Source organism: Epinephelus moara, chromosome 5 (assembly GCF_006386435.1).
Source record: "Epinephelus moara isolate mb chromosome 5, YSFRI_EMoa_1.0, whole genome shotgun sequence".
Lineage (NCBI taxonomy): Eukaryota > Metazoa > Chordata > Actinopteri > Perciformes > Serranidae > Epinephelus > Epinephelus moara.
Genome location: NC_065510.1, coordinates 13089007 through 13107113, shown reverse-complemented (window position 1 = coordinate 13107113; position 18107 = coordinate 13089007). Strand labels below are relative to the sequence as shown.

General features: G+C 41.2%; 2 protein-coding genes across 3 annotated transcripts in view; one reads left to right on the top strand and one right to left on the bottom strand.

Annotated features, from left to right (window-relative positions):
- The first annotated feature begins 425 nt into the window (after window positions 1–425).
- On the top strand, window positions 426–5348 carry spcs3 (signal peptidase complex subunit 3). Its single transcript, XM_050045279.1, has 5 exons — window positions 426–692; window positions 2783–2858; window positions 3106–3180; window positions 3803–3918; window positions 4935–5348. Exons 1-5 carry the CDS (start codon window positions 550–552, stop codon window positions 5065–5067), a joined length of 543 nt encoding a protein of 180 aa, XP_049901236.1. The 5' UTR covers window positions 426–549; the 3' UTR covers window positions 5068–5348.
- A 2596-nt stretch (window positions 5349–7944) lies between these two features.
- Window positions 7945–18107, bottom strand: part of kdm2aa (lysine (K)-specific demethylase 2Aa) — a 19972-nt gene continuing 9809 nt past the window's right edge. For both annotated transcript variants that reach the window (XM_050044336.1, XM_050044334.1), the window contains exons 16-25: window positions 15281–15364; window positions 12465–12497; window positions 12148–12253; window positions 11434–12039; window positions 11143–11308; window positions 10136–10387; window positions 9877–10040; window positions 9495–9641; window positions 9040–9258; window positions 7945–8814 (exon numbers count right to left, since the gene is read on the bottom strand). In XM_050044336.1, the coding sequence (XP_049900293.1) occupies window positions 8633–8814; window positions 9040–9258; window positions 9495–9641; window positions 9877–10040; window positions 10136–10387; window positions 11143–11308; window positions 11434–12039; window positions 12148–12253; window positions 12465–12497; window positions 15281–15364 (1959 nt within the window). In that variant the 3' untranslated portion in view covers window positions 7945–8632. The remainder of the gene's footprint in view (window positions 8815–9039; window positions 9259–9494; window positions 9642–9876; window positions 10041–10135; window positions 10388–11142; window positions 11309–11433; window positions 12040–12147; window positions 12254–12464; window positions 12498–15280; window positions 15365–18107) is intronic.

Below are 18107 nucleotides of genomic sequence, written 5' to 3'. Positions count from 1 at the left end.
ACTGTGTATCTGTGAATAGGTCCATCACAAACCCCTTGTTGTTCTCGAGTCCGCTGTTAATAAAGTTATTGAAAAAAGGAGGTACCACTTCCGCTTACTCATCGCTCGTATTTTATACCGGAGAGTAAAAATAATCTTTAAGGACACTTCCACTACTACAATGAGTTACATATTTTTTTAATTACGGCACACTCTTTCAAGCTGATTGTCTAAAATGAGTGTTTGAGTAACATGCTGCATATTTTTCTGCCAGTCTGTTGCAAATATTAGCCTGCGTCAATTAAGACAACTAATATTTTTTTTTTAAAGAATGCATCTTCGTATACAAAACAATTGCTTTTATCTAACGTGACTTTCGACGACAAAAAAACCCCCAAAAAACAAAAAAAACAAGTGAATTCGTTTTATTTTGAAAAGCATAACAGGAAGTACACGTTCGTTTATTGTATGAAACATTTCCGGTTTGTACACCGCAGCTAGCGGCCGTTTCGTTTCTTACTGATTTACTGTAATTCTCATCATTCCTGTGGTCGTAGCTGCTCTTTAAACATGAATACGGTTTTGTCGAGAGCTAACTCGTTATTCGCCTTCTCCCTGAGCGTCATGGCGGCCTTAACTTTCGGCTGTTTCGTCACGACAGCATTCAAAGACAGAAGAGTTCCTGTGGACATACACGTCTCCAAAGTCATGCTGTAAGATTCGTTATCTAGCATCATGTGTAACAGCTGTTGACTTAACCTGCTTTCCCACTGTGCTATACTGTATTATAGCTATATAAGCATGTATAACTGATGCTGTAATGCACACGGAAGTGAGCAGTTCAAAGACCACCGGTGCTAACAGAAGGTGTTTTTGGATGCTGACGTTCCTCATATGCAGACTCAGCCTGCAGGGCCTTCTGGTGTTTGGTTTAAGTGCATGGTTTCATATCTACTGTGCTTGAAACTCTGTGGCTGTGGGGCTGAATGAATACGTGTTTTTTCAGGTTGTATCTGTCTGTAACTATGAATGCAGCCTAAAGTCAGACAAGAAGTGCATGTACGTTAATGCAGCAGTTATGAACAGCTTTATTGTTCATCTCACACCTACTGATGAATGCATGACATAGCACAGATACAGAGATCCAGTAAACATGGAAAACTTTCAAGTACTGAGTTGTCACTGAATACTTGGTCACATTACATTATTAATCTAGAATTAGATCACTGAATTGTTCATTTTACATAATATTGCATTGAGGTAAACGTGTTGTGTGACAGTTTGTGTGAAGATGTGAAAAGTTAAAATTAAGATAAAAAGTTCATTTCATAAAAGTTAAAGCTGGGAAATATGGGGAAAATTAGATAACACAATATATTTGACCACGTACCTCAATGCTGATATTGCGACATTATTGTAGGGTTGACTGTTGGCGCTCTAACAAAAGAATTTTTTTTTTTGCACTTGAGAAATGTAATCTTATATATCAGAGAGCAAACAGACATGGTTTATCACATAATGTAAGCTTTGCAACGACCTATCTTGTTCATATTGTGTTTACAGGGGCAACACAGACACAGGCACCCAAATAACATAATTCTTATATACAGCCACCCAGATATTTAACAAGACGCTTTTATGCTAGTTGAGAAACTCTGGAGGGCAGAGACAGGAAGGTAAAAAAAAGAGAGAGAGAGAAGTTGTGTCCTTAATCAGCCTCTGCAACTGTAGTATCACTGGTGTCCACTTAATATCGAAAGCATAAGTCCTTAGTTTGAGTTTAACCGTTATGCTTTCCATCAAATACACACTCTTCAATCTTTCCCTACAATGTGATTGTTGATGAGCAATCCTCAGTAATGTAGATGTAATGACTAAGTGGGTGAAGGCAAATAATAGAACAGCCAGAACAGTCTGTTTATTTCAGTGAATTACAGCACTTCACTGTAACGCAGCTTAAAAACTAGGAAAAGACAATATTTATGATATCTAGTCTCATATCACAATATTGATATAATATCGATATATATATATTGTCCAGCCCTAACCAAAACTTATTTGGTGAAATGATGAATTAATTGATATTGTTAGTAAATGTCCAGTAACATTCACACCTGTATCAGACATTTTCCGACAACCCTGCTGTACCAAGCTATTAAACTAAATAAAATGATCAAAAAATCTGCAATCAGAAAAGTTTAGAAAAAATCTTTCTGGATTGAAAACAGATGAGGGAACAGTAATGTAAAAATAACAGATTAGATTTTTGACTTTTGCAGTAAATACAAGTTACATTGAAATAATCTTAATATAAAATACTGTCGATTGTGGTTAATTTAATGCAACTTTAAACAAAAATGAAAATAATACCTCGGGGATGTTGCTGTTAAAATAACAAAAATGCACTTCATGTTGAGAGAGCATTTGCATGCGTGTAAATAATTTGTGTAAAAGTAATTCAAGGTCAAAACCTTAATAACTGCATTGCAAAGTGTTTATGAAACACTTGTAGATGTTTAACATTTATTTTAGTCAAAGGTTATTCAATATATAGTGAGTGACACCAGTTAGATTGAATGTCATTAACACCCCCGAAGTCCTTCACTCTCAGTCAGATGTGTTTTCATGCAGCTTTCAAAGGAGTTCTTTTAAATAATGTATTAACAATCAGCTCTATACCATCAGTCTTCCTTCTGTTTAAACTTATTCTTCAGGTTGGAGGCAGGTTTTCCCTCAGATCTCTTCCTCTTTCCTCCATCATTTCTCTTCTTTAACGTTGCTTCTCTTTCTCTCTGTTAAACAGGAAGAACGTCGATGACTTCACAGGACCCAGAGAGCGCAGTGATCTGGGTTTCATCACCTTTGACCTCGCAGCTGATATCCTTCATAATACTACATGTACTGTTGTGCACAGAGCATATAAGAAGAAGAAAGAAAGCTTATTTTAGTTACAGCCAGTGTTGCGTGTCGGGCAGTTAAGCAATCGTTCACCAGGTTCTAATCTTGAGTCTTGTTTAGTGACATCTCATCATGAAACACGTGGTTGCAGAGTTGCTCTTGTGCCTTGTGCGTGATGAGAGACACCTCTGGTTCCTGCGGTACGTTGTTCCTTAACTTGTCCTACATTTGCAGCCAATTTTCGACTGGAACGTAAAACAGTTGTTTCTCTATCTGTCAGCTGAGTACACCACAAAGAGCAATGTAAGTCATAGTGAACACACACACACACACACACACACACACACACACACACTAGCACAAGCACAAGGTCAGGTTTGTTTGTCTCTGTGGGGTTTATTCAGCACGTTCTTCAGATCAGCATGTGATCAGTGATATTGCATAATGAAATAAGATTCTGTTAGTGATCGGTTAGTGTTGTGAAGTTGTTTTGTACAAGTGGCTCTGCATACTCAAATATGGCCGTGAATAGATAGAAAGAGAATGACACATATTATGTAAGTCCTCAATATTAATCCACATTAGTGTGGATGCCTGCATGGTAGTGTTGGACAGAAGTGCTAATATTTCTTATAGTCACACACTCCCTGGCCATTTTATTAGGTACACCCACTATAGTCCAATCCAGTACAACAGCTCAGCCACACAGAGACCTGTTCATTCAACTCTGTATTTATTACTGAGGTTGTAGTTAGCAGTCATTGTACTGGACTGCATTATACTGAAATGTACCATTTTTAGCAGACTGTTGACATTTGTCCAGGGACAGCAGATGAAAATGAGCAAACACTGTCTCATGTACAGTTTTATTGTTGATTGACATTGTGTGTGTGTGTGTGTGTGTGTGTGTGTGTGTATGTGTCAGTCTCTGAACCAGGTGGTGCTGTGGGACAAGATCGTCCTTCGAGGTGAAAACACCAAACTGAACCTCAGAGACATGAAGTCCAAATACTTCTTCTTCGATGACGGGAACGGACTCAGGTTAGACGCAGACACAAACACACATGCATCTGCCCATTAGGAGATATTTTTCACGTATGAGTAGAAATTGGACCTGATAGAGGTGCTAAATGAATTGTCAATGGTTACCAAAATTATTTTGGTTCATTCTTTTGGCACATGAATAAAAAGTACTGAGGTACTTGTACTCGAGTATTTCCATTTTCTGCCATTTTATAAACTTGTGTGTCACTACATTTTAAGAGAGAAATATTGCACTGTTTACTTATATACTTAAATGCATTTATCATAGTTGCTAATTACTCTTGTGGATCAAGAGCTTACACAGACAAGTTTATAAAATGATAGGGCTTTTAATATATGCCTTTTTCTATTGAATATGTGAAGCTTTAACCGTATTAATCTTGCTGGTATTGAACAGGCCCCGGGGCTAGATAATTAAAGATCATGGTATTGATAAGCTCCAATGTTAACACTTCTTTTATCTGTACTTTTAAACACAAAGGTTAATATCTGTGAATGACTAAAATCCTTCATCATTATATTAATCACCAACTTTGTCAATTTTCCACCTGTAAAAATTGTGAAAATCCCGAACTGGCATCCACGCAGACTGTGCCGCAGATTCATTAAAGATGAATTGTTGTTCAATATCACTCAAAAATATAGGTGAGTTAAGGCTGACAAGATCTGACTGTCTTTAGGGATGTGATGACACAACAAAGAGGCTTTCCCATTCTGCCAAAAAACAATATTTGGGGGATTTAGTCAGTCACTTTATGGACCTAAAAACTGCCACATTTACAGGATGGATCCAGCTGTTTAAGTTAGTGGAAAGACAGGAGACTGATGCAAAAAAAAGTCTAGGCTGACATGTCCTGTATGGGTCTCCAAAAAATACTGGATCCTACATTTCCCCTAATGCAACTCAATAGCATGTTTTCTCAGAGCCAAACACCATTATAAAATCTGAGGTTTAAGTTCGAGCATCTGTCATGTGATTTGCTGACTAACTGTCATGTCTGTCTCCTCTTCAGGGCTAACAAGAACATCACGCTGACACTGTCATGGAACGTCGTTCCCAACGCTGGGATCCTGCCTCTGGTGGCTGGAAGTGGACACGTTAGCCTCCCGTTCCCAGAAACATACGAGACCACCAGGAGCTACTAGACACAAACACACACAGGACCAGTTTCAACAGCAGCTGGGAGGAGTTTTCCCTGAAGGCTTTCCTCCAGAAAAGGATTCCTCGGTTACAGTTTTGGGTTAATATGAAGAGATTTCTGCCAGAACAGACTTTCTGGGAGAAAGCCTACAAGGGAAGCTTCTCCTATGTGCACTTCAACACACTGTACACACACACACACACTGATGACTCACACACACTGTGCGATGGTGTTTCTGCATAGATGTAAATGAATTTTTGGTTTGTAATAAAAGTTGAGATTGGATCATCTGTGTCTTTGTAGTGATCTTTAAATAGGAAGTAAACTGTTTATAGATAAAGGGTCAGTTCACCTAAGTACAAAAAATACATGTTCATACTTAAAATACAGACATCGTTGGAATTGTACACACATCAGGTAGGTGCACAGCTATCAAAAACTGTGTACATAAGGGAGAAATCTGACTTGATGAAAATCCAAGTAAAAAAAAAAAGTTAAACTTTTGTGACATGGAGTAATTATGCAGGTGTTACTTTTTGTTCCTCCTTGTACATAGGTTTGATTTTATCCATGATAGAACATGTACAGATGTAAAAGTTCAGTGTTGTTAACAGCTCCTGTATTTGAATACCAAATGTTAACCCACTGTGAGCAAGACAAAGATGCTTTTATACACTGCCATACTTTGATAATGTGACATATCCAAAATGTGGTGTGCCATATGTTTACACCACCATCAAACTAAATGAGTACATGGTGTACATAATATAATTTGATTTGTGTGAAATGAAAGAAAAAGTCTTGTGAGAGGAGGAATGTGAAAAACAGCTGTCTGTCTCATATTCTCAATGGAATCTGTTGTGTAAAGGTGCTTTGAATAGCTGCAGAAGTCGGTCTGCAGTGTTTAGTCAAAGAGCATGGACACCAAGAGGCGAAGCTCCGTTGAATTTTTGCCAACAGCCACTAGGGGCGCTGCCGCCATTTTGGACTGTTGAGCTTGGACTGTTGCGCCCAGACAACATGCAAGATGTCAAGGAGAGAGGAGGGGAAAAAGTAAAAGAAAACAGTGTAGTGCAATTAACTGCAACAACTATCAGTGGAACACCCCGCACCTGGCCTTCCACCGTTTCCCGAAGGATCCCGACAGGTAAGAACTCCTGAGGTGTAAGTTTTAAAATTTAATATCAATTTAATATGCCAGTTTTGGAGGGAAGGTAACACACATATATATAAATATATATATATATATATATATATATATATATATATATGGCCTCTTGGACCATTTATATCAGAACTGATTACTGCTTTAGCATTAAAATATAACATATTAAAATAGCCTATATATTATTATTATTATTATTATTACTGTCCCCTTACTGTACAAACTGTAAATCAATCTTTATTCCTAATTATGTGACGTCGCCATTAATGTGTTTCTAGTTAAAATATTGATTTTTAAAAAAAAATAAAAAATTATTTATTTATTTTTTTGGTAGATTGGCTTATGGGGTGATTTTGAAGGAGTAATTAAGTTAATCTTCTCATAAGTGGATGTAATATGTAGAGATGCCATCTAGGCCGTTTTCCTCGTTTTATTTTTTTAAAGTCTATATTTTGCTTTACAAAAACGTGAAAAAGCAGCTGTGACCAAGCTATCACGAGGTGAGTAGCACTGTAAGCATAATTAATAGCGATATACTTCAGTTTGTCTGTGTGTTTTTGTATGCAAGCGGGTCTGCTGCGGTCTGCTGACAGTCCAAAATGGCGGCGGTAGGACGACGAAACCATGGGCGAGTCTGTTGCTATGGGGCGTTCTATTGAGCTTCGCCTCTTGGTATCCATGCTCTTTGGTTTAGTGAAGCAGCAGCGCCCTCTGCTGTCCACAAACTGCAGTGATAATGCTCACAGCACCTGATGTTCCCATGTGAGCACAGCTGGTTGCCTCCAGAACTCATAACCACAGTAGTCCACATTGTAAATTATAATTAAAGGGAAGGTTCACCCTAAAATCAAATATGAATATTTTTCCTCTAACCTGTAGTGCTGTTTATCAGTCTAGATTGTTTTGGTGTGAGTTGCAGTGTGCTGGAGATATCTGCTGTAGAGATGTCTGTCTTCTCTCCAGTATAATGGAACTAGATGGCACTCAGCTTGTGGTGCTCAAAGTGCCAAAAACTACATTTGGAAAATCTCATTATGAATGTCTCTTTCCAGAAGTCATGACCTCGTCACTCAAGATAATCCACAGGCCTTGTTGTGAGCAGTCTTTTGTAGGAACTATTTTCTTTCTCCTGAGTTACACTCACCGACTGTATTACTGCGCAGAAGGAAGCGTGCATCTACTAATGAATGAGAGGCTCGTGTCGTGACACACATAAACATTAATGATGTCCTCCTCATGTGAGGACATTACCTAGCTCAGTGGTGCCAGGTGAACTAGCAGGAGATGCAAAATTCCTTCTGTGCAGTGATTAAGTTGGCAGGTGTAGTTTGGTAGAAAGAAAATAGTTCCTACATGAAGCTGCTCACAACAAGGTCTGTGGGTTATCTTGAGTAACCTAGTTGTGATTTCTGAAAAGAGTCAGTAGCATGGAGTTTTTAAAATTTACTTTTTGGCACTTTGAGCACCACAAGGTGAGTGCCATCTAGTAGTTACATTATACCGGACAGAAGGCAGAAATCTCTACAGCTGATATTGCCAACACTGCAACTCACACCAAAGCAATCTTGACTGATAAACAGCACTACAGGTAAGTGGAAAAATAAGTATGTTTGATTTTGGAGAGAGCTGTCCCTTTTAAGTATAATACTTTATATGTTTGTATAATACACGTAATGCTTTAGCTCCTGAACAAATGCTACAAACACAAAGTTCAACCATTCACTTTTTATTAAGTTTTTAACACTGTTAGAAAAAATTTACAATGTCAGTTGTCTGACAGATCCTAACATGGATGAAACATAAAAAAATAAACATATATACACACATGGGATTCACTGTACACACACAGAGAATATATTTGTTCAAGTTTAGTGAACCAAAATGTCTATTTTCCCCTTTTTTTTCTCCCAAATAATGAAGAGATGTCATCCTGCGTCAGTCTGTACACAGTAAAGGTAGTTTCATATTTAGCCAGACTTCTTCTGGTTATACTTTGTGCGTGGTCATTCTGGCAGTGACAGAGGATATGAAGAGAACGTGAACCTCCAAGAAGTTACAACAATCTTTGGAGTCAATTCAGTCTGTAATTTGGGACTTTATAAAGGAGTAGTCTGAAATTTTAGAATAAAAAGCTTGTTTGTGTTTAGCCACAAAGACAGGAAGAGAGAGAACTGTTGGCCTAGTGTCATGCATAGTGAAAAAACATAAACCTCCCTACAACGTGAAAGAGGTCTTTATTTAAATGTAGTATCAGGAGAACTTGTGGTTTTAGGAGCTGCCAGTTTGGTCACGTTTAATGTTTCTGGTTTAGAGCTCCTCATGTTTTGAAGAAGAACACACAATAGGTTGAGCATGTACAGTTTTTAGCTCCCCTCTCTCACAGCTGATCGTGTAACAGTGTGTGTTAATCCAGGCGCTGGATGAGCTTCTCCTCCATCATACAGAAGAGTGCGACGTGAGACAGGTCAGAGATGAAGGCGTCGCAGGCGCGTCTGCTGATGCCCTTACAGCCTCTGAGGTCCAGCAGTGTCAGAGAGGAAAGACGCTTCAGGTACAAGAGACAGCCGTCCGTCAGCTCACTACAACCTGGACACACAGAAGTTAGGCTAGTTAGTTAGTTAGTGTGTTAAAGTGCTCTTAGCAGTCGGTTATCTCGGCTCTGCCAACGATTGTTGAAGAGGTAAAAGAGGCATCATGCTCTTAAAAGTGATGTCACGAGTATGATAAACGTTTTAACTCCTTCCTAAGAACCAGATAGATGAAAGGTCATGTGCTCAACCAGTGGGAGTGTGACTGTGCTCAAACACCAACCTGCCAGTGTGAGTTCAGTGAGACTGTTGCGGCTGTGAGTCCCGGCGGCTGCCAGTAAAGCGATGGATGAGTCTGATATCTCCTTGCAGTGAGCGAGATCCAGCCTCTCCAGCTGGGGCATGTGGCGCTGCAGCAGCCTCAGAGTGGACTCGCTGATGTCCAGACCAGACAGACACAGCGTCACCATGTTCCTCAGTCTGCTGCGAGATGACTCTGAACCTACAGACAGAGATGGAAGAAAAGGTCACTTGAGATACACTGCCAAGAACAGGTGAAGTCTCTAAGTAAGTTAAGTTATATCAACTTTTCTGGACATGTTGAAGATCCTACTGTCACCATATTATCTGTGTGTAATTTTATTTGTCATCACAATGATCCACACAATAACCATCTGCAGTGAAATACCACTACAGGCCCATTTCGCCAAGGGGCTGCTCATTTTGGCTGCTACTGACCAGGCGGGGTAATGAGCTCTTTAATCTGTGCGTCTTTCAGGCCTTCACACCAGCGCAGGTCCAGCAGCCGCAGGTAGGGCAGCGTAGGAGAGACCAGCGCTGACAGACAGGACCAGGACAGACCAGTCACTCTCAACTCCCTCAGACCTGAAGACACACACAGAAAGACAGAGAGAGGAGGGAATGAGACATGTAGGGACAGAGGGACGTGTGTGTGTTCATGTAGGACTCAATCCCAAATACGCCTCTTGCGTCTACCACTTAGCCCTTTCCCTCCGCCTCCGTATTTACGTGAAGGAGTAGGGAGGTAGGGCTGCATGATCCTCCAGTAGTTTGACAGTTTCAATATGAAATGGGATTGGGCCTTAGTGTGTGTTTGTACCTGGGAGCCTGGTGAGCAGACAGTTGAGCTGTCTCTTGGCCAAAGGGGTCCAGGACAGGTCCAGAGATGTGGGCTGGCGTTTAATGATCCCAGCCAGGGCCTGGTTACTGAGCGGGCTGCACCGACTCACGTCTATGTGACTCCACAGACGCTTGTCACAGCTCCTACACAGGACAGCGAAGCATGATTGGTTTAACGTATGTCAGAGTTGTTGAGTTTGTTGAGTGTTTTGTTTGTAGGATAAAAGAGTGTGACATACCACTTGTACCACGCCTTACAGACGGTCATACAGGCCAGCAGCTCGGCTCTGTGCAGGTACCTGAACACAGACACCCACACCTCCTTCTCCCCTCCTCTCTCGTTGCCCACATCCTTGAAGGATGGCAGAGACAGCAGGGAAGGAGGAGACAGGGAGGAGGGCGCAGGAGGAGCAGCAGTGTCCTCTTCCTCTGAAGAAGTCGCAGAGTGATCTCTATTGCCCCTGTCGCCATGGTTACCCCGTAGACGTGGCCTACGCATAAAAAATATTGAATAGTGTTTGGGTAAATGACGTGACGCGCATAAAACAAATAGTTACTAGTCATGTAAAGCCTACAGAGCACTCAAGTTTGATTTAAAGAAAGCTTTGGTTAAGAGTCAGCTATTGTTTTTCTGGTGAACGAAGCTGGAGCTGGTCAACTCCCATGTTATTCGGCTCATGTGTTTGGGAGTATTAGTTCCCCAAGGAATATCAGCACTGACCGCCACTGCTACCGACCATCTCTCCCTGCTGCTGGGAGAATATTTGTGGGAGGAGAGCAGGCGGAAGCTCCAGAGTCGGACTCAGTAGTGGCTGTAGCAACTCAAGCTAAATATGCGGGCAGCGGGCTTTGTCTAAACTGTGTTAACAGCAGCAACAGAAGGTTTGTGGATCCGGCAGAAGTTTGTGCTGGGCTGGCTAAATTCCAGTTGCAATTCAAGCAGCTGAAAGTCCGTTCTCAGACTGTCCACCAATTTCTGCTTTCTCACTTTGGCTTTGTTTTTGTTGAAACGGATAAGACATAACCTTACGTGCACCACAATAAAAGCAGCAACTTATTTCAACCCTCTCATTTTAAATTACAGAAATTTAGGCAATAAAAAAGCTGATTAAAAAAATGGTTAAAAAAAAAAAAGTGAACCCCTAACTTGTGAGGCTAAATTTCAAATACCCCAAAAACAAAATTTTGTATCATGAGTAGCAGCAGCAATGTATTAAACTGAATTTGATTATGTGTTGAGCCCTACCTGCCAGGTCCTCTTGGGGTTACGCTGTCTCCTGTGGTGTCAGCGCCCTTAAGTCGTGAAGGTTTGGACAGAGCAGTCTTCCTCTGGATGAAGCCCTGCTGACCCCCAGCACCCACTGCAGCCGTCCTCAGACCCATCGCTGCTTCAAGCTTTGGAACTATGGAGCCTGAGCAACGACAACATGTTTGAGTTTCACACATTAATTTTGACTTTACAGTTCAGTTATGGAAATATATACTAAGACCAAATCTAAAGTGATTAAAATGTCGCTGTTGAAACTTGAAGTCTTACCAGAGTGTCTCTTGGCCTTGTGGGGGCGCTGCAGAGTGACAGTCAGGTAGGAGCCACTCAGCAGGTCATCATTCAAATCAGACACCAAGAGGACTGGAGGTTCTGGGTCTGAATCCCAGCGGCCATCCTCCTCCACGTCCTCTTCCTCCTCCTCCTCATCTTCCAGCGTGTCCATCTCCTCCTCTTCAGGGTCGAACTCCTGCCCCTCACTGTCCTCATCCTCATCTTCATCATCATCTGTCCTGCGCCTCCTCCTCCGTCGACGTTGCAGTCGCTCTTTGTCTCCGTCTTCACTGTCCTCCTCTTCCTCCTCCTCTTCTTCGTCATCGTCGTCGTCATCGTCCGACTCCTCTGACTCGTCTCCTCTTCGCTGCATCCTGGAGCCTCCCCTCAGCCTCACCCCTCGTCCCCTCCGTCCACCCTCCCTCATGCCAATCCCTCGCTTGAGCCTGAGGACAGAGGAGGAGCCAGGAGTCATGATTCCTCCTCTGCTCCCTCTGTGGGAGGAGCCTCCTCTCAGCAGGCCTCTCCTGTTGGCACCAAAGCCCCTCCTGGAAGAGTGGCCCCCCCCTCGGGCATGGAGCGCCATCTTTCTTCTCTGAGAGGCTGCGGAGATGGACAGATGGATGGGAGAGGTGAACAGGTCAGAAGAAAGTGATCAGAATCCCAACAAAAGATATCTGGATGTCAGGGTTTTCTAAAACATAGACAAACCTTCATCATCGTCATCACTGGCAGAGTCGTCTCCATCGCGGCTGTGTCTGTGTCGACGGTAAATCTTAGCCATACGAGCGTCCAGCAGGGTGGAAGATTTCCGTTTCTGGACACACAGGGATAGAGGGAAGAATGGGAGGAAAGGTAAAAAGAAAAATAATACATAAAAGAAAGGAAACAGAGTGAAAAAGAAAATATGGAGGAAGAGGAGGAATGTATGGGGAAAAAGACACAAAGGAAATTGTAAGGAGACCTTAAATTAAAGAGGCTATTAAAAGAAAAATAATCACAGAAGGGACCCCAGAATAAATACTCACCACTGGGAGGCCTTCACCTTTTTCTCCTTTAGACTGATGACAGGAAAAGAAAATAATGTCAACATCAGAAGTGACTTAAGAAACTGATTTAGCTGATAGTTTTGGCCTTGCATTATTAAAAGTCTTTGAAGGCCGATCATACTTTTGGGCAGAAGGTGCCATTATGTTTCTAATGTTCGATAACTAATTCTGATCATGTCTAATCCCTTCATGATCCGAAGGGGAAAAATGTGTTTGCCAATATTTTCATGTGGTAAAGCCTCTGAAGGAACATCATGAAACACTGGACAAACCTCCACTAAAAGCAACACTTAACAAATGGCAAAATAATCTTTGTTGTGACTCATTAAAAGGAAGAGTTTACCCAGAACTAAAGCTGTTGCCATCAGCTACTCACACTTACAAAAGTGCAGTTACATAAGCATAATTAAGGTTGTATAGATCATCACAAAACAAGCTGAAGGCATGAAGGCAACATGAAGTAATGTAGAGCATCCTTTGGTGCAACTTGTGGTACTTTAAAAATCTGAATACCTCTGAGTACATCCTCATGGTCATAGTCATCATTACAACGTATCGCATGGTACTCAGTACTTTTTAGTTAGAAATAACAGCACAGGATGTCTACAGGTGTCAGACACTTGCTTTTTAAGACCTCAAGATCATTTTTAACTGGTGCAGAAATAGGTTTTATGTAGGAATATGGTTACTTGAGTGAGTTAGGTCAACCTGCATTTTGCTTACAGGTAAGTCAGATTTTTAACATCAGAAGTGTGAATTTTCTTGCAGAAGAGCAAAAAAAAAAAAAAAAAGACAAAAAAAAAGACAAACGAAATTAGATAAAATGCTTGTGGCACCTAAGACCCCACAAATTCAAATTTAAGACAACATTTAATGACTTTAAGTTTTATATTTATAAAATTGAATTTAAGATGCTTTAAGACTTTTAAAGGATCTGCAAACACCCTACAACATGGACCCTGAAACAGAAGCTTTTGAAGTGAAGCAATTAAAAAGCTACAAATTCCTACCATGTCTATAATTCTACGTTTATGCCTTCTACGTATGTGCCTTTAACATCTGAAACAAGCATTTGGTAAAATCATAATGAGGTTCGTCTTAGATTGCTTGGGACTTTTTGCTTTGGAATATGGCTCTAGTCAGACAACCGCCTCTAATATCTACACAATCACAACAACTGTTTCACAAGATTCTTTCACAAAACAGACAAAAAAAATGTAATTCAAACAGTCAGTTACTGCTGTGATGAAACAAAACAGTGAAAAGAGACATATAGTCACAATATCAGTACACCCAGGTATTCAAGAGGAAAGAGTGAAGACGATCGCTGAACAACATCAGTTTCTTGAACATCCTTTTTGACATTGAAGAAGTGGAGACTGATGTGTCCAGCGGTGTGCTGATAACATTTAAAATCTTAAGAGCAAACATGCACAGTAAATCGAAATATTATTTAAATTGCAATATGGCCAAGTGCAATATCCAAATCACGGGAGCTGCAACTTTTTGATAAAGAGTAAATGTGTCACAACATATACCATGATAAATGAAGTGTTGTGGTGCTACAGGGATGCCCTAAACTACAAAACACATTCCAGACATATGGGAACATGCTCGTTTTCTTACAGACCCCAGCAATATTCAGATAGCGATCACATATATTTTTTCAGTCAAAATGAAATGCAAAAATTACCATTTGAATAAAATCACTATCGCAATATCTGTCAAAATAATTGCAATATAGATTTTTTTTGCATATCATGCAGCTATACTGAAAACCTCTTGTATGTTGTCAGTCACTAGTTAACTTCTTTCATTTTTGTTTTCCAGCACATCAACTAGTCGAGGTCTGAGTGCGACCCAAACCTGGAGAAATGGTTTTGTCAAAAAGCTTATTGTCTTAACTCGAGTAAACCAGGCTACGCACTGTCTGTTATGATCAGCCATGAGGAAAAAAAAAAAAATTTATAAAGTATGGAGAAGGAAAAAAAGCACAGAAACCAATCTGAGCTGAGGGCAGCTCTGAAATGAAAACAGCCAACGGTCTGAGAGAAGAGGCACTACTCTTGTATGAACTATGATATTAGAATTCTTTAATAGGAAATCCATCTGTCTGTAACAAGATCGTTTCAGTCGTAAAATTTACACCAAGAGTTGTGTCTGTTCTCTTGAAAAGGTGAAATGGAAAAAAAAGGGGTGGGGTGCACTCGACAGACGGGTGGATGTACTCAGAGTAGACGGCACCTCTCACCAGTCTCGAGCTGATTGGCTGAGAAGGCAGAGGGGCCGCCACCAATAGAAGTGACGCTGAGGAGGAAGAGCAGGAAGGAAGAGGAGGAGGAGGAGGAGGGAAGAAACCACAGCGGACCACCTCCCCATCCTGCTGGGTGCCCACAGGACCCCCTATGGTAGCAGAGGGCCCGGGGCCCAGTCTGAGGACCAGGGGGCCATGGGGACGGATGTGCTGCTGGTGGCCGGCAGCCAACGATTCATCGCTGCCTGATGACTGACGGAGTTAAATTAAATTTAAAAGAAAAACAGAAAATAAAGCAACCAAAAAACAAAACAAAACAATAAATAGATAAATAATGAAAAACAAACAGACAGGAGACACACAATACCCCGTTAGCTTTGACACACTGCAACCAAGTGTGTGTGAACGGCGGGTTAATAGACTGAGTGCAAGAGAGACTCAGAGGTCTGTGTGTAGCAGTGTGCTCAATATACGAACATACAAGAAGTAGGAAACCCTGAGACTGTGTGTGTGTGTTTGTTGATGAGAAGGCATTGTGTACCTCTTGGTCAGTGATCCCTTGGACACACTTTGGACACTCCCAGCAACTGGGAAGGTCTTTATTCACCACTCCTTCACCCTGAACCTGAAGAGGCAGATGCAGACATATTGTTAGTGAAACAATGGATGAAATAACGGAAGAAGAGAGAAAATAAAAAGACAAATAAATAAAAAATAAACAAGACTAAAACCCTTTTTATACCTGATTACCGTTGTTATTGTTCTCAAAAACAGTGTTTGTGATTCCTCCTCATTGATTGAAGTTTTTTACTGCAGCTACACATAATTTCAACACATGTACAATCCAGCATTTCACCAGGGGAGTTTTTAACAAGTTTGAAGAACGACTGAGCACACACTTACCAATCATTTGAAAAGCTTAAAATCACAAACTTTGAGACCATTAATAACTAATTTGTGACAACTATTTGTACCAAGATTAACCACAAGCTCTGACTTATCGATCTCACTGTTAAGAAGCAGAGAATAAACTTCATTTCAGTCTCTATTCTTCTTCTTAATCTGCAACAAGCCTGGAGGTTTAAAATCATGTCCTCTCACAGAGTCTGTGATAAAAACTTTACCTCCAGCTCTGTCACAGAAAACTCTGCTGACTTCGGACTATTTATTTACATCACAGCTACGATCACAGCAAACCGAGCCTCATACCTGCCTGCCAAACAACAAGTAAACCACATATCTTCTTGAGAATATCCGGATCCTTGCGGAGTCCTGCGTAGGGTGACCATATTTTGATTTCCAAAAAAGAGGACATTTGGCCAGCCACGACATAGCCTACTTAAATGATACTCGCAGTTTACTCAAAGATGTCTTATCATTTTAATATATGTAAAATTTATATGTATGGATAGAAAATTCAGTTATATTACAAAATAATATCTCTCAAAGACAGAAATTCAGATAGGCCCCAATAGGGACACATACACACACTAGAGTGTGGCGATCCGAGCCCGACGGTACCTGACGGGTCGGCCGGGTTTGGTCAAAAATGTAGCTATAAATTGTATTCGGGCTCGGGTCGGATTCGGTCAGCTTTCAGTGAAAATGTAGTGTAAAAATAAATAAAATCCTATTGTCTGTCCTGTTTATTGCTTGGGCACTGTTATTTACGTGACAACACCTGAACATAACACACACAGACACACATTGGCTGTTTGTTTCTACCTCTCCCCTCGCTGGAAGTCTCGGACCTCCAGCCGCCCGCCTCCGCCTTGATTAAACGCTGAAAATAAAATAAAAGAGGGAGACAGGTTTTTCCTATTTTATCTTATTTTGTTTTATTTCTCCCTCTCCTCTCGCTGGAAGCGTCGGACCTCCCGCCTCCCGCTCCCGTCTCAAACACGGAGGTCTCCCTCTCCGCTGAGCACGCCCGGCCTGTTAAATAGCCTGTAACCGTAACAACTGTGTGACACAAACTCAGTGCTTTGGTCATTAAATAATGTCGGGCTCGGTTCGGGTTCGGACAGAAATATGCGGCCCGTGCTACACACACACACACACACACACACACACACACACACACAGACAAACACACGGAAAACCGGACATTATCATCAGTTTATCAAAAAACCCCGGACAGGACGTGAAAAGTGGACATGTCCGGACAAAAGAGGACGTTTGGTCAGCCTAGTCCTGCGGGATACAGATGTGAAGTGCGGCGGCTGGCGGTTGCCCGTTCTACTGCGGGTCAACGGCTAACAAGCGGAGCTAGCTGCTAACAGCTATCGCTGCGACTAACAAACTCCACAGATCCACTCAACGGCTCCACCATTCACAGTCAGACACACACGGCCACATTTTAACTGCCGAGTTACAGCTGAAAACCCGCCGTAACGACTAAGGCTGCTCCAGTTTGATTGTTTTGTAGGCTAGCGAAGCATCCTGGCACCGACTATTTACTGGCGTTTACCGACCAATTGGCGCTCAGAACTCATATAACGTTAACGTTACCGCCCAGACGGCTTTGGAAGATTAAACGTTTTTATAATAAGTTTCATAAAAATAATTTCGCATTCTGTTCTCCACTCCGTTTTAAATACCCGTTTTCAAGGACCAAATTGAAAAAAATATCTGATTTTCAAGGTATTCCAGTACTTACATTTCCGAATGCAAACTTCAAGTACATCGTATGAAACCTGTGGTTAGTTCACGTCCAATAATACCCGCGGGACAGAGGAGTGTTTGTGGTCTGAGCACATAATGGCGGGACAATTTAGGGTCTGTTAGGGTTGGTGTTTGAATCAGTACCAGTAAGGACTCTGCTCCTCTGCTCTTTTTTCTAATCACACATAAAGCTAAGCTCCGTCTATCTGTCTGCTTGCTTGCATGTGTGTCTCCTCGTCTCTTTCGCGCTCTGTTTAGGTACAACTGACACATGTGGATTAAGCAGTAATTATAAAAACACAGTCACAAACAGCAGTGATACTAGGCTATTTCTAAAGTAAAATACGACACTGTTGGCGCTGCAACAATAGTTTCGCCCCTTGTCTGAACACAGCCTTCTCACCCAGGTATGCCCTTGGGTACTGAAATTTAGCACAGATTGATTAAACGTGAATCAGTACTTGGTAGTACCAATGTAATTCGGTTGGTACTCTTAAAAGTACAGCGTTCAGTACCCAACCCTATCTGTGGTTAGTTCACATGTCTATCAACCATGGATGTATACAGAGAACTGGACACAGCATTGGAGACGAGGCCATGTTTATTACATGAAGCCAAAATTTAACTGCCATGTATAACATTACCCAGATGATCAACTCTTTCAGACTCTAAAATGTAAAATTATATATATATATATATATATA